Source organism: Scyliorhinus canicula, chromosome 4 (genome assembly GCF_902713615.1).
Source record: "Scyliorhinus canicula chromosome 4, sScyCan1.1, whole genome shotgun sequence".
NCBI classification, from domain to species: domain Eukaryota; kingdom Metazoa; phylum Chordata; class Chondrichthyes; order Carcharhiniformes; family Scyliorhinidae; genus Scyliorhinus; species Scyliorhinus canicula.
The window spans coordinates 206,276,906-206,292,648 of NC_052149.1; the positions used below are offsets into that span (position 1 = coordinate 206,276,906).

Below are 15,743 nucleotides of genomic sequence, written 5' to 3' on the forward strand. Positions count from 1 at the left end.
GAACACATTAAAACAAGGGCTGGGATTTTCAAGCCCTGCCATGGTGCGAGCTGTTGTGGGGGATACAGCGGGCCATCCAAAAGTCCATTGACTTGCAGCGGGACGTTAAGATCTCGGCGGTGAGTGTGAATGGAGCATCCTGGGGCAGAAATGGACAACGCAGCACATCGACCTGGCTGTCTATTCCATGTGAGCATGGCTGATCTTGGGCTTCAACTCCATTTTTCCGTCTGCTCCCCATGCCCCTTAATTTTCTGGGAAGCCAAAGATTTGTCAATTCCGGCCTGAAATGTAATTAATGATGGTGCACCTCTGCAGTCGAGAATTTCAAAGATTCATAGCCCTTTGAGTGAAGACATTTCTCCTCAGCTCAGTTCTAAATGATCGGCCTCTGTTTCAAAAAATTGTAACCCTGAGTTCTGGATTCCCTGGCCAGTGTATTCCATATCTCTGTCAAATACCTTCAGAATCATGTATGTTTCAGTGAGAACACCTTTCATTCCTCTAAATTCCAGAATATAGGTTCAATTTACTCAGCCTTTTATCATAGGACAGCCCTATCACCTCAGGGGCTAATCTTGTGAACTGTATTCCAGGTGTCGAATCCTATCATACCTGACATGTGGGACAATTTTGAAATACATGCTTCCAACCTGAAGCCTTAAACCAACTGTAATACTGTTGGAAATCAGCGGTGATGCTCCTCACCCGTTAACATTTATAGATGGAAAAGCATGACTCCCAAATTTGCATTACATGTTCCTAATAGATGCAGTTCTGCATTGAGAGCAAGCTTCCAAAAAAGTCCCTTAATCCTTCTAGGTATTGTAATTACGTAGCCGGTCGGAGTGAGGCACATTGAATGAAGGCACCTCACCCATTCTGCACAGGTTTCAACAACAACTTAAATTTATATGACAGCTGGAATTCTCTGGCCGTTGCGATTCACCTTTCCTGCCTGCAGCGCACCTCAACCGGTGAGTTTCCTGGCAGCGTGGGGTGGCTTCAATGGGAAATCCCATTGACAAGCGGCGGGAGTATAGATGTATAGAGTATAGATTTGAGGGAACAGCGCACAGCCGAAAAACACATGGCTGGGAGACCGAAGAATCCAGCACAAGCATCTTGTAAAGAGAATAAAAATTCAAGCTTTTTCACCCACCATCCCCTTCACGCTTGAGTGATGTTGAAGGGGCAATCTGCAAATTGACAGCACTTAACTCTCTTTGAAGTGGTTGATGTTTATAAATATTGTGGTTGGAGCACTTCAGAACTACTCAACAGTGTAGGAAGAGGAATGAAGGAACACTGACAGCTGTGTGTGTGTGTGTATGGAAGCAGTAAATCACAGTCCAGTGAGAGAAATTAATGAATAGCTTGCTGCTGAAGGATCGGAGGCATTTAAACGGGTCTCTGGTTTCTCTTTCCAGGAACTGACACGTGGTGCTTCCTCTGTCTGAGCCAGCAGGTATATGCAGAAACAGTAATTTTTTCACTGTATCTGTCTGGATTGCTCTCCAGCTTCCAGGGGTCCTTTTCTGGGGGGCTTCCTGACAAGGGTCTCTTATTTGTAGACTTTCTGACAAGGGTTTCTTATCTGGGTGGGGGAGTTTCTTGACAGGGGTCCCTTTACTGGGGTTCTCCCTATCTAGTGGTCTCTGGGGCATCTCTTTATTTAGGGGATCTCTGGGGGGATCTCTTTATTTAAAGAGTCTCTGGGAGGAGGTGGGGAGAGTCTGGTGGGGTGGAATGGGCAGGTCTTGGATTGTGGGTGGCGGGGTGGGGGGGGGGGGGGGAAGCTTGGCCCTCAGATAGACTTTTGGGGCAACTCGAAAAAGGAGTTACCCCTTGGCCCACCACAATGTCCACCACATCATGGCCAAGCTGGGAAATACCTGCAGCAAATCCCAGCCACATGATTCCTGGCCCAGAGGACCAGAGAATTACATGGGCCCAAATCGCAGCTGGCGCGGGGACGGAGAATCCATGTTCCCGCAAGAAATCGGGACTGGAGCTGGTTCCCCGATTCTGCGGACCCTGAAAAGCGGCGTATTCTGCCTGGGACCTACCTGGGGCCATTGCCAGAGGCCCGCTCCGCCCCCGACCGGCCAAAGTCCCAACGGTGTGGAATTAATGTGCTCCAGCTGGTCGGGATACTCGCGTGACGGCTGCGGACAGTCCGCGGCCTCCCTCGTCAAGGGTGGGCCGATCGGAGGGCGGGGGGGCCTTATAGACAGCCGAGAAATGCTTGTGTAGGGGTTGAGGGTTGGGCACACGGTTGATCAGGGGGTTCTCTTTTGTGGGTCTAGCTCCGCGGTCCGTGTCCACCATGGAGCATGGCGCGGCTGCTGGAGGCCGCCGCCGTGCGCATGCGCGGCCTCTGACCCGGAAGTGCGGGTCCCGTATCTGCAGCAAAAGCTGCGAGATCTACTCCGGGTCCCTGCTAGCCCTTTACAGGGCTGTGAATTCGTGTCCCTTTAATGCCGGTTTTCTGGCGGAAAACTCCACCGTTTTGACGCTGGCGTGAGGACATAGTCCGAATAATGAGAATCCAGCACATTGTTTGTGAAATCTTGTACAAAAATGTTAAAATCCATTGAGGATTGCATTGTTGAAAGAAATGGCTAATATCCTGAATATGACATCTAATGAAATCAATTAAATTCAATGGAAATTATTCTCTGGCTCTTATTAGAAAGGTTTTACGGCAGTCTACCAGCACACAGGACTGCACAGGCCTGTTCTCTCTGTCAAGGTAATAGTTCCAGGCATAATCCTTAGAATATTCATTCCTAGACCTGACATGATTTCATGTCCACATATCTTCAGACATCTGTCTGCAGGAAGATAGCCAGATGTCCATAAGGATGAGAGGGGAGATAACCTCACAGCAAAGGGGCTTGAAGAGGAGGGGTCTACTTTGGGTACCTGCTCCCTGGCAATTGGGCAACAGAGTATTAAGATGTAATTGAATAGATGATTGGGATGAGATATTCAATAGCCCCCCCTGACCTTCGGTACGTAGACAGACACTCGGGAAGGGAAACTCATGTCAGAAGAGAGCTACAGCTAAAGGAGAAGAGATTGTTGCCATGACCTACAGAGACCAAACCACTTTGCCTCTTCTTGTCCATGAATCCGTTCAAGGATTATTAAACCATCCTGTTATGGGCCGCATGTCTACTTATACTGATTATTTGTTGCATTTGAATTATCGTTTTGTCACTTCCCAATAAATCACTAAAAACCATTTGCATCTCTTGGATTCTTTTGGGTAACTTGTGACCCGTAATCAAATCCTACACCATTTTTATGTCACATCATGAAATTTGGCTTTGAAATATTTTACAAAGGTAGTTTACAATAATTTTAGCTGCTTTGTAAAAACTTACTTGAAGGTATGAGCTGGATGAAGAAAAGGACACTTCCGCCAAGGAAGATTGTGGTTGAAATGCTGAACCTTCGCGAAAAGCTCCGGAGAAAAAGCCAAGCTGTTACACTGGCCGGAACTTCAATGGCAGCCAAAAAGAAACAGTTCAAATAATCATCACCATGGAGATTGGTTGTGTTCAAAGATAGACCATAGTATCCAAATGACAGAATCATCCTGCAACAAAATGGAAAATCTTCTTGTAAAACCATTTTGTAAACCTTCCTCTCAATCACTCTGTTTCCATTATGGTTTGACTGGGACTTTCTCTCTTAGTTGTGTTCCCTGTTCCACCTATCATTTCCCAACAAGGGGGAAGACAGCAGATCTGCTTTCCATTTATGTCAAATGTTAGGAGGCAAACAGGAACATTCCCTCAAGGTAGCTAACGTTCTAAATTTACTCTCTCCGCCATGCAAAAAAGTGTTTTCTTGAAAAGGCAGGGGTGCAGAGCTTTTTTTTCCTCTTGAGGTACAAGAATCTTTGGAACTCTCTTCCTCAAATGTCGGTGGGAACAGAGTCTTTGAATACTTTTAAGGCAGAGGCAGATAGTTTCTTATCAGCAGGGGGTGAAAGGTCATTACGGGTAGGCGGGTTTCTGGAGTTCAGTTTTCAATCGGATCAGCAATAAGCTTATTGAGTGGTGGAGCGGGTTCAATGGGTCGAGTGACCTGCGGCTTATTCTAATTCGTCTGTTTGTATTAACTTGCCCATATTGTTACCAATGTGACTTCAGCAGAGGTACGTTATCGATTTCCCTGCACTGACTGCTCAGATACAAGTGGTCATTGTCTTTGGGGTTCTTCAGCCCATGAGAACCCCACCAACGTTTGCTGCACCTTGTACACTTGTGCAGTGGTAGACTCAGTCATAGATCAGGAGGCAGCATGTGAGGCTCTGGATTAGGAGACAACAAGGATAAAGGAGTAGAACACTTTGAACAGGGTGTGCACTTCTCCATCTTCCCGCTCATGGCAAATGGCACATCCTTGCAAGAGCTGGAGGGCATTTTACTGCACAGTAATGGGACACAGAAAGACCAATGGGATGTTTTCCTCCATCATATTTACAATGACAGATTGAGAATGCAGGAATCATCTGCTCTTGGTTTAGCACAGTGGGCTAAACAGCTGGCTTGGAATGCAGAACAAGGCAGCAGCATGGGTTCAATTCCCACATCGGTCTCCCCGAACAGGCGCCAGAATGTGGCGACTAGGGGCTTTTCACAGTAACTTCATTGAAGCCGACTTGTGACAATAAGTGTTTATTATTATTATCAGTCATGTTTGATGCTTCATGAAGGTGCTCACCCTTCCCAGGGTGAGAAAAACGTGATCCATAATGGTGTCAATGGACTCCCCAAAACTCTCGCCAAGTTATACACCTCTCTAAGAGACCATGTAACTCATCTTCTTACTCCCAAAGGCCTGTCCACCATCTACGAGGCACAAGTGAGGAATGTGATGGAATTATCTCCACTTGCCTGGATGAGTGCAACTCCAACCACACTCAACAGTTTGATACTATCCAGGAAAAAGCAACCCACTTGATTGGCATCCCATCGACCACCTTCAAAATTCACACCCTCCTCTGTACCGTGGCAGCAGTATGTACCATTTACAAGATGTGCTGCAGCAACTTATAAAAGCACCTTTGACTTCCACTACCTAGAAGGCAAGGCCAGCAGATGAATGGGAACACCATCACCTGCAAGTTCTCCTCCAAGTCACATATCATCTTGACTTGGAACTACACCACTATTCTTTCGTCATGACTGGGTCAAAATCTTAGACTCTCTTCCAAATCACACTGTAGTTAACTTGCACCATATGGACTGCAGTGATTCAAGAAGGAGGCCCACCACCACCTTCTCAAGGGAAACTAGTGATGGGTAAAATATGCCGTCCTAGCCAGTAATACACACATCCCATGAACAAATGAAAATAAATGAGTGCACTGCTTTTGGAAATATTGGCAAAACCTTGCACATTGTCAGCTACTGCTCCAGAACTCTAGAAGATTTAAATAAGAGTTGCATTTATACTGCATCTTTCAGAAGTTCAGAATGCCCCAAAGGACTTTACATACTTTGAAGTATAGCCACAGTCATAATGTAGAAAACGTGGTAGCCAATTCTACCCACAACAAACTCTGAAAACAGCAATGTGATAATTGCCAGATAATCTGTTTTTGTGATGTTGATTTATGATAAATATTGGTCAAGGCACCACGATAAGTCAGATAAAAGTAAAATACTGCGGATGCTGAATATCTGAAATGAAACAAAATGTTGGATAAACTCAGCAAGTCTGGCAGCATCTGTGGAGAGAGAAACAGAGTTAGCATGCAGTCCATATGACTTTTCTGCAGGAAAGAAGGGGTGTAGAAATATAATGGATTATATAGTTGGAAAGGGCATGCAGGAGGTGGGGCAGTATAGAAAGTCAGGAATAGATTGGAGCCAAGGATCAATTGACAAAAATGCCATGGACACAAGACAAAGGGATTATTAATGGTGGTGTTACGGGCTGAAAAAGTGCTAATAATGGCGTGAAAATAAGGTAGCCATTGTTTCCAGGATTGTCACTGACCTCATCGCCTCTGGAGATCTTCCCTCCAGAGCTTCCAATCTCATAGACCCCAGCCCGGCACAACTGCTTCTACCTACTTCCCCAATCCATAAATAGAACTGCTCTGGTTGACCCATCGTATCCGCCTGTTCCAGCCCCACTGAACTCATTTATTCCTATCGTGACTCCATTCTCATTCGCCTTGTCCGGTGCCTTTCTACCTACAGTCACAATAACGCTGACACCTGACGTCACATCAACAATTTCCAGTTTCCCAGCTCTAACCATATCTTCTTCGCTATGGATGTCCAATCCCTCTACTGTCACAGTACCCAAGCCAAACCCCACTTTATGTTAGGAGACCAGACGAGACCCCAACAATTTTTTAATTTCTAAACTGTGAGGAAAGGACCCTTCGCTCCAGGAATGATTCCACAGAAACTAGGGATCTTTTATAATCAAACAAATTTTATTATTAACACAGGATTAACTCCATTAACATCCGGGGGAAAAAAAAGATCTTTCCAATTAACAGTTAAACAGTTCCTACTTTCCCATCTACTTCTAAAAGTTCACTTCCGCAAAATCTACACACACAGGTCAAATGCCACTTCTTAATCCAGTTAATACAGTGGCTTCCAGATTTATGCACAAAGTCCTTGGAAGAGAAGCTTTCAGAAGTCAGTCTGAGAAGCACACTTCCTTTTCTCAGGAAACAAAGCAGATCTCTAAAAATGAAATTAAGAACAGCAGAAACAAGGCAGTGCTGAAAAACGAAACTCAAAATCAAACCCAGTCCCTCCCATGAGTGACGTCACAGCCTGCTTAACTGAGCAGACATAAATAATCTGGATACCTGAACCTAAATTATTTTAATAAGATTACTGCAACAGACACATAATTTCCAACATTCATCACCCTACACCTCCACTCCCACCAGGAAGGTTTCAGGATTGAATGTTTCTTCCTCGAGCAGAGGCTCGAACAATCCCTATCCATCACTATTCTGCCTGGGTAGATTTGTTCCCTCACTCAACAGTTTCTCCTTTTACTTATTGCACTTCCTGCAAATGAAAGGTGTGGCTGTGGGCACCCACCTGGGCCCCGGTTATGCCTGTCTTTTTGTGGGATAGTTGGAGTATTGTTTGTTCCAGTCCTACTCATACCCCCTCCCATGACTCTTTCTCCATGACATTGATTACTATATTGGTGCCACTTCATCCTCTCATCTGAATCTGGAAAAAAATTTGCTTGCTATTTCAACCCCTCTCTGTCCTTCACATGGTCCATCTCCAACACCCTTCCCTTCCCTTTCTTGACCTCTGTCTCCATTTCTAGTGATGAACTAAGCACCAATGTTCAGTACAAACGCACCAACTCTCACAGCTACATCGACAACAGCTCCTCACACCCTGCGAGGACTCCATCCCATTCTCTCAATTCCTTTGCCTCGGTCGGATAGGTTATGATTATGCTACTTCCAAAAACAATGGGCTGGATTCTCCGATTTCGCGACTATGTCCCCATGCCGGCGTAGAAATGGGGGACAACTGGCGCAAAATGGCCACCGATTCCCCGTTTTGCTGGGGGCTAGCAGGGAGGCAGCATAGAGCATCTGGCTCTAGCTGTCAATACAGCCTGGAGAATTGCCGCGCCATGCTTCATGGCGGATGCAGCCCAAGGATGCAACCAGCTGACTCTGCCCACTAAATAGTGCCCCCCTTCGGCCGGTTCGCATGCCCCGAACTGCGCATCACAGTTCCCCCAGCCCCGAATATGTCCACCCCTGCCCGCGGATTGGCCCTCCCCTGACTCTGATGGCACTGGACTGAGCCCGCAGCCGCCACGCTGAGTTCCCGACGGGTGAGACCATGAGATACCCAGCCGTCGGGAACTCGGCCGGTTGGGGACGGAAGATCAGGGGTGGGCCTCAGGCGCCGCGTACCCACAGAGTACGTCGCTTTTTAGGGGGCGGAGCATCGTGGAAGAGGCGCCTGCCCTGATTCTGTTGGGAATTTGGATTCACTGGCCCGTCGCTGACTGCGATTTCGGTGTCGGCAACCGGAGAATCCAGCCCAATGTTTCTGTCAGCTCTGCCTTTTTCCTTAACCAAGGTTTAACAGGGCACTCAACCGAGTCTAACCCATCTCCCGCACCTCTGCCCTCCCGTGACAGGGTCTCTTGTCCTCGCTTTTAACCTGAACAGAATCATCCTCCGCCATACCCGTCAATACCAACATGATGCCACCACTAAACACATCTTCCCCTCACCCCCCTTTCAGCATTCCTCATAGACCACTACTGGTCCACTCCTTCATTGCCTCCAATCCTGCATCTTCTTCCGACAACACCTTCCCATGCAGTCAAAGAAGGTGCAGCACCTGCCCCTTTACCTCCTCACTCCCCAAGAGCTCAAACACTCATTTCAAGTTAGGCAGCCAGTAACATGCCTCCTTGAATTTCGTCTACTGTAACCGCTGCTCCCAAAGATGTCTCCTCTACATTTTGGAGATTAAACGCAGACTGGGTGACTGCGTTGAGGGGCACCTTCACTCTGTATACAAATATGACCCCAACTTTCCTGCTGCTTGCTATTTCAACTGCCTTGTCCTGATGCCCACATGTGCCTCCTTGGCCTGCTGCAGTGATGTCGAACGCAAGCTGAGAAAACAAGACATCATCTTCTAATTAGGCATGTTGCAGCTTTCTAGACTCATCGTTGTGTTCAACGACTTTAGACTTTGAACTTTCCCCTCCATCTTGACCCCTTTTGTTTTCCTTGCTTTGCCCCAAATGCAACGTATGCCTCTCCCACAGGGCCACCTTTTCCCTTTTGTTTTTCAGTTTTGCTTTCACTGAGCACTGACCTTTATGCTCCTATTAACACATTCTGCTTTCTGACCTTCATGCTACCATTAACAACCCCTTTTGTCTTGTGTCCACGAAATCTTTATCAATCTTACCTGAGCTCCAACCTATCCCTGACCTTCTATTCTTCCCCAATCGTTAAATCTCGATTCCCTTTTCTGTTCTGTAGAAGTCATATGTGGCGGAATTCTCCGCCAGGCCTGATGCCGTTGTGAAACTCGGAGAGGTTCACGCCGGCATGGAGGCCGCTCCTGGCCCCCTATTCTCCCCCCGCCGGGGGGCTAGGAGGGCTGTGCCATGAATCTCGGCCGCCGGGCCTTGTCGCTGGCGTCAAGGCCCGGTGCGCCGAGAATGACGCGGCCGACGCGCCTAATGACGTCAGCCGCGCATGTGCGGGTTGGCCGGCTCCAACCCGCGCATGTGCGGTTGCCGTCTTCCTCTCCGCTGCCCCACAAGACGTGGCGGCTTGATCTTGCGGGGCGGTGGAGGGAAAAGAGTGCATCCCGTTGAGACGCCGGCCCGACGATCGGTGGGCACGATCGCGGGCCAGTCCCCTCCAGAGCACGGTCGTGGTGCTCACTCCCCTCTCTGCCCCCCAGAAGCCCCAAACAAGCATCTGGCGCCATGTTCACGACGGCAGCGACCAGGTGTGGTTGCCGCCGTCGTGAACCGGCCGTGAACGGCAGGCCGCTCGGCCCATCCGGGTCGGAGAAACGCGGCCAGCCGTGAAAAATGGCGGCCCGCGTTTCTCCGGGCGGCGTGTCGCAAAATGCGACATGCCATTTTGGGGGGGTGGGAGAATCGCGGGGGGGGCGCCAGAGCGGCCCTCCCGCGATTCTCCCACTCGGCGTGGAGGCGGAGAATCGCGCCCATGGACTCTAAACATTTACTATTTCTCTCCATAGATGCTGCTAGGCCTGCTGAGCTTAACCAGCATTTTTTGTTTTTACACCAGGATAACTGCACTGGGTTAATTCGAAATAATGCCATGGGATCTTTTACATGCAATGGAGAGACCAGAAGAAGTCTCTGCTTAATGCCTGATCTGAAAATCATGTGAGTTGACAGTGTGTCACACCTTCAGAATTGCAGTAGAGTGTCAGCTTTAAATTTTGTGTAATTATTGTGGCCCTTGAATCCACAATTTTCTGACTGAGAAGTCAGAATGCTAGCAATTGATCTGTCTGTCAATGGTCCTGCTCATCCATGACTCCTGAAGGTCAGTATCTTAATCAGTTAAGAAGAACTTGGAAGATCTTGCACTCTTCAACGAGGAATGTCCACTGCTGTATTGGCCACCTGATGTGTGTCTCCCAAAGCAGCTGTCTCTGAGGCCCGGCTGTGGGATGTGTATCTGATTTGGTAGAGCATGCATCTGAGTTATGTGATTGTGCTTCCCCAGGATGTGTCAAAACCTCTGAGGAGTCTGCCTCCTCGTCTGGTACCAACCAGCTGTTGAGTAATGTTTGAGGACCTGTGGTAAACGAAAGATAAAAATTAGAATTAAGTTGGGGAAAAGGTTCAATGCAACTATGGGCAGAACGGTAGCATATGGGCAGCACGGTAGCATTATGGGCAGCACGGTAGCATTGTGGATAGCACAATGGCTTCACAACTCCAGGGGCCCAGGTTCGATTCCGGCTTGGGTCACTGTCTGTGCGGAGTCTGCACATCCTCCCCGTGTGTGCGTGGGTTTCCTCCGGGTGCTCCGGTTTCTGCCCACAGTCCAAAGATGTGCAGGTTAGTTGGATTGGCCATGGTAAATTGCCCTTAGTGTCCAAAATTGCCCTTAGTGTTGGGTCGGGTTACTGGGTTATTGGGATAGGGGGAGGTGTTGACCTTGGGTAGGGTGCTCTTTCCAAGAGCCGGTGCAGACTCGATGGGTCAAATGGCCTCCTTCTGCACTGTAAATTCTATGAATTAATCATTGCTGCAACATTTTAAATAATAATAATAATCATATTTCAGTGATTGCTGGTTTCAGGCTGAGTGTTGCCTCAGGTGGCTGCGTGATATCTGAAGCTGCCGCAGGTAGCTGGGAAACTATTGTTCCATCACCATTTGCCTTGCATTCCAAGACTCTGCTTATCTTCAGAGCATCGTTCTCTGCAGTGGTCAAAATGGTGCTGACTGGAACAAAATGGTGCTGACTAGAAGGATACCTCCAGTCCTCTGTCTCTCTCTCTCTCTGGTGTTCTGCATTCTTACGCAAGGAGCAAAGGAAGAGGAAAATGAGTGTGAGAAATAGAATCTGTTGAGTAGATGGAATGACAACATTTGAGGAGAGTGACTGCGAGAAATGAAAAATGAAATGAAAATCGCTTATTGTCACGAGTAGGCTTCAATGAAGTTACTGTGAAAAGCCCCTAGTCACCACATTACGGCGCCTGTCCGGGGAGGCTGGTACGGGAATCGAACCGTGCTGCTGGCCTGCTTGGTCTGCTTTAAAAGCCAGCGATTTAGCTGAGTGAGCTAAACCAGCCCCAGAAATGGATCTGAGAGTGAAACTAGATGGAAGGGGAGTTTAATAGCGGCTGTTAAGTGGTGGCTGTTAATGTGAGCAGGTGCCTTGAAGTAGAGGAATATGTGGATCTGCTAGTTGTATTGGTCTGGGGAGCGCTGTGAAGAACCAAGCTAGGTGACTGGGGAAGTTAGAATCATCATTGAATCATAGCATTTACAGTGCAGAAGGAGGCCATTTGGCCTATCGAGTCTGCACCGGCCCTTGGAAAGAGCACCCTACCGAAGCCCATACCTCCACCCCATCCCTACACCGCCACCCTATCCCTGTAACTCCACCAAACCTTTTTTGGACACTTAAGGGCAATTTAGCATGGCCAATCCACCTAACCAGCGCATCTTTGGACTGTGGGAGGAAACCGGAGCACCTGGTGGAAACCCACGCAGACACGGGGAGAACGTGCAGACTCCGCACAGACAGTGACCCAAGCTAGGAATGGAACCTGGGACCCTGGAGCTGTGAAGCAACTGCGCTAACCACTGTGCTACCGTGCTGCCCTAAAGCAGTTCAGCGGGGCATGCCACTCATCTTTCTTACCCGACGATGTAATTGAACCAGTTGGGGCTCAGTGAGGGACCAGCCTCCTGCTGCTCACCTCCTGAGTGACGTCCAGCCATTCCTGTTTAGTTCCCAAGCAGGCGTCTTCCTCTTGACTGCATGGGAACCGCATTTCTCCGCCTGATATCTAGATGTGGAAGGTGCCAATCTGATCCTCACCAGAGCCATATTAAATGATGAAGATTTAGTAGTTGTGTTCGGGCCGTGATTGGCAAAATAATCTGAGGTGATTTGGTGAAAACATTTTTCCTGCAACATTCGAACGCACTGCCTGGTAAGGTTGCCGATACAAATGTAACTTTCAAATGGGAATTGGGTAAATACCTGAAGAGGGAAAAATTTGCAAGGAATACGGAGAAAAGCAGGAAGTGGAACTCACTTCTCTGTAAAATTCAGTCCAGAGTCAATGGGCTGAATGCGTCCTTCTCTTTGTATGTTCTATGATTTGATGAAATACTTACCAAATCAGGACATTTATGAATGTGATGGCTTGGATATTACGGGTTTTAAACAAATGAATAATTGCATAAGACTGTTTACTTTTAGTCTTCATATCTTCAAGCTGGAAGGGAAACAAAGAGGGTTCCATGTTATCAAGGATTATTGGAAAACAACAATAATATCATTAATTGCTGTTGAGTGTATATTGAGTGTATATGTTGAGTGTACAAAGGGGGCTGGTTTAGCACAGTGGGCTAAACAGCTGGCTTGTAATGCAAAACAAGGCCAGCAGCGCGGGTTTAATTCCCGCACCAGTCTTCCTGAACAGGTGCCGGAATGTGGCGACTAGGGGCTTTTCACAGTAACTTTATTGAAGCCTACTTGTGATAATAAGCAATTATTATTATATATTACATTATTATTATATTATTATATTATATTGGGCATGGATGAACCAGAAAATGTATTTGAAAACATTGCAATCTAAACTATCACATTCTCTTTCCTTTGCCGTAGATATCATCTGGAGATGTTGGCATTGGACTGGGGTGGGAACAGTAAGAAGTCTTACAACACCAGGTTAAAGTTCAACAGGTTTGTTTCAAATCACTAGCTTTCGGAGCACTGCTCCTTCCTCAGGTGAATCCTGTTGGACTTTAACCTGGTGTTGTAAGAATTCCTACTGCACCTGTAGATAAGAAAAGGTGGGCTCAGTATAAACAGAATAAACCCTCATTTTAAAAATGCAGTGGTATATTGCACTTCATGATCCTGGCCTCAATGGGGAACATTGTCACTTTTTCGTGCTTGGATAGGTAAAATGTTTTTGTGGGTTAGGGTTATTATATAATATTTGTATATTTTTAAGTAGAAATGGTAATGAAGTTATATATTATAGATCTTCCTGCAATCTCCTTCAGAACTGAAAATGTGGAGAGTAGTGGGTGGGACTTAACATTTTGCATATTATGTGCACGATTAATCCTTGCTCACTAGCATGAAAACCAATGAGCGATTCAGACATTTTACATTTGTTTTAAGTGCCAAATTATTATGAAACATTCTCTCAGATAATTACCCAGAAGTGTGAAAGAGAAGTGCAATGGTATGGTCAGCAACTCAATGGCAATAGCATTGAACACTATTCTTTTTTGAATCCTAGTTTTTAGAAATATGGGTTTTTTAGAAACATGGGGGAGGGGACACAGTGAAAGTAAATGTGGCATGGAAGATACTGAAGCTGCTGATTCGCAGTGGTAGCATTGTGTGTATGTTGTGGACTGTTTGAGACATTACATAGACTGAAAATCTCCATAAGACCTTTCACCTTTTCACCACAGTTTCAATGAAGTAATGAGGTTGAGATAAATAATAGATTACATTTGCCTATCTTTTGTTTCTTCACAACCTCTCTGCAGTTACCCCAATGGCTATGAACAGAAATACAGCAGGACTAATACTGAGACATACAAATAAGGAAGGTCTCTCGTGGTTACGTCTTCTGGTGTCTGGATTATTGGAGGCTGGACCTGTGATGTAAAGATCTGGTGTCAGGATCTTGCAAAGATCTGATGAGCGGAACTACACAGAAGCGCGCAGGAAGTTTAATATTCCGGTGGGCAATTCCTCTTTTCCCGCCACTCTGAGCAAATGACATTAACTCGGAGTTGGAGAGTTGTAGAGATCCGCAGTATTTACCAGGGTAGTTACCGTCAGAAATGTTATACAGGTTAGAATTTGTCCTAGCAAGTGGGTAACTGATAATGAGAATGTGAAGCAAGGGTTAATAGCTAGAACCATCTAGAATTAATGGGACACATTAGTGGAAATTTACTAAGGAGGGAGTTATTTTTGAATTCGTGAGCCGATTCATGACCGTAAGCCAAATAGCCTTGAGAAACAAGGAAGATGGCTGGATGACGGAATATGAAATGTAAGAGCCATTGATAAATCATGGCTGGGCACCTGGTGTTTTGCTAAAATTGCTATACGCTCATGTGCCAATAGATAACCTCAATGTCTGTAAAATTATGTATTGAAAATATGACAATAACAAATTAATCATGTACTAAACATTTGGTAAAAACAAGCTGTAATCTGTACTGGAGGCAAGCTCAAGTGAATGTAAGGGACAGCCCCTTAAAAAATATATAAAGATAGGATGCTTTGGGCAAAACTTTGGCACACTCAGAGGTGTTTCTTTGGAATACCTAGAGGGCTGCCCAATAAAGAATATTCTAAGTACGAGCGTGTTCGAGACTGTTTCTTACGGACTGATAGATAAGTGAATTAAAGAGACATTCACATTTGGTGTCAGAAGTGGGATTTCAAAGAGTCTCCGCTGGGACTGGTGGCATAAGCGACTGATCGAGTTCGGGAGCGAAGGAGGAATTGGGCCACCATTGTGAGTAAAATTTTTGCCACTTTGGTATTCCCCTCCGCTGTACCGTCCACGAATCAGCCCCACTGTCAGCGCTCAGGGACGCTCCTACGAAATCCAGGTCAGTCCGGCGAACCCGTTTAAGGGAGGGAGTGTGACCCCTACAGTAATAGTCACTGGCACAGTCAGGGACTAGTGCTTTAAGGGAGGGAGTGTGACCCCTACAGTAATCGTCACTGGGCATAGTCGGGGACTAGTGCTTTAAAGGGAGGGAGTGTAGCCCCTACAGTAATAGCCACAGAAGAGGTTTCGGCATTATCATGATCCTTGCTTTTGTTTAAAAGTGCCCCCGCGATAAGAGGCTTTAGAAGGGTGCGTGATCAACCCTAAGTTAAAAATATAACAAGGATGTTATAACCTTGTAGTTAGATAGGCTTGCAGGCACGGATGAGCCTGCCTGAATTGGGCAACGGAGCAGGATAACTCCGTTTAAATTTACGATTGAATAAAGTGGTCCAGGACCATTTTGCTAATAAACAATAATCGCAAGGATCATTAACTGCCAATAGTGTTAAAGATGGGTAACACGTTAGATACAACCTCTGATAGTGGAAGCGCGCTTCAAACCTTGTGAGAACAATATCCGGAATATTCCAAGCAACTGAGACAATTGTCAGGAGAATTGCATAAAAATTTAGAAGAAAAATGGCCACTGGGGGAAAACTAATGCATTAAAATTGGGTATAAAATTGACAGAGAAAGAAATAGTTAAAACAGCCAAGGTCTTAAAAAAAAGGAAGGCACATATGGGAAAAGAACCAAGTCATTAGGCTATCCGCCTTGAATCTGTATATTAACTCATGTGAGTTTAAGCTTAAGTGAGATAAGGTGCTGTCAGGGACTGCGGAGTTCCCAAACCTTGTCTCCCAGAATTCTGACATAGTAAACTGCTTTGTTACTGATATTCAGGCCTTT

At 46.4% G+C, this 15,743-nt stretch overlaps 1 protein-coding gene across 2 annotated transcripts in view; it reads right to left on the bottom strand.

Annotated features, from left to right (window-relative positions):
* LOC119965334 (solute carrier family 22 member 5-like) overlaps positions 1–15,743 on the bottom strand; it is a 104,435-nt gene that overhangs the window by 19,470 nt on the left and 69,222 nt on the right. For both annotated transcript variants that reach the window (XM_038795955.1, XM_038795954.1), the window contains exons 6-7: positions 12,409–12,509; positions 3,393–3,607 (exon numbers count right to left, since the gene is read on the bottom strand). In XM_038795955.1, the coding sequence (XP_038651883.1) occupies positions 3,393–3,607; positions 12,409–12,509 (316 nt within the window). The remainder of the gene's footprint in view (positions 1–3,392; positions 3,608–12,408; positions 12,510–15,743) is intronic.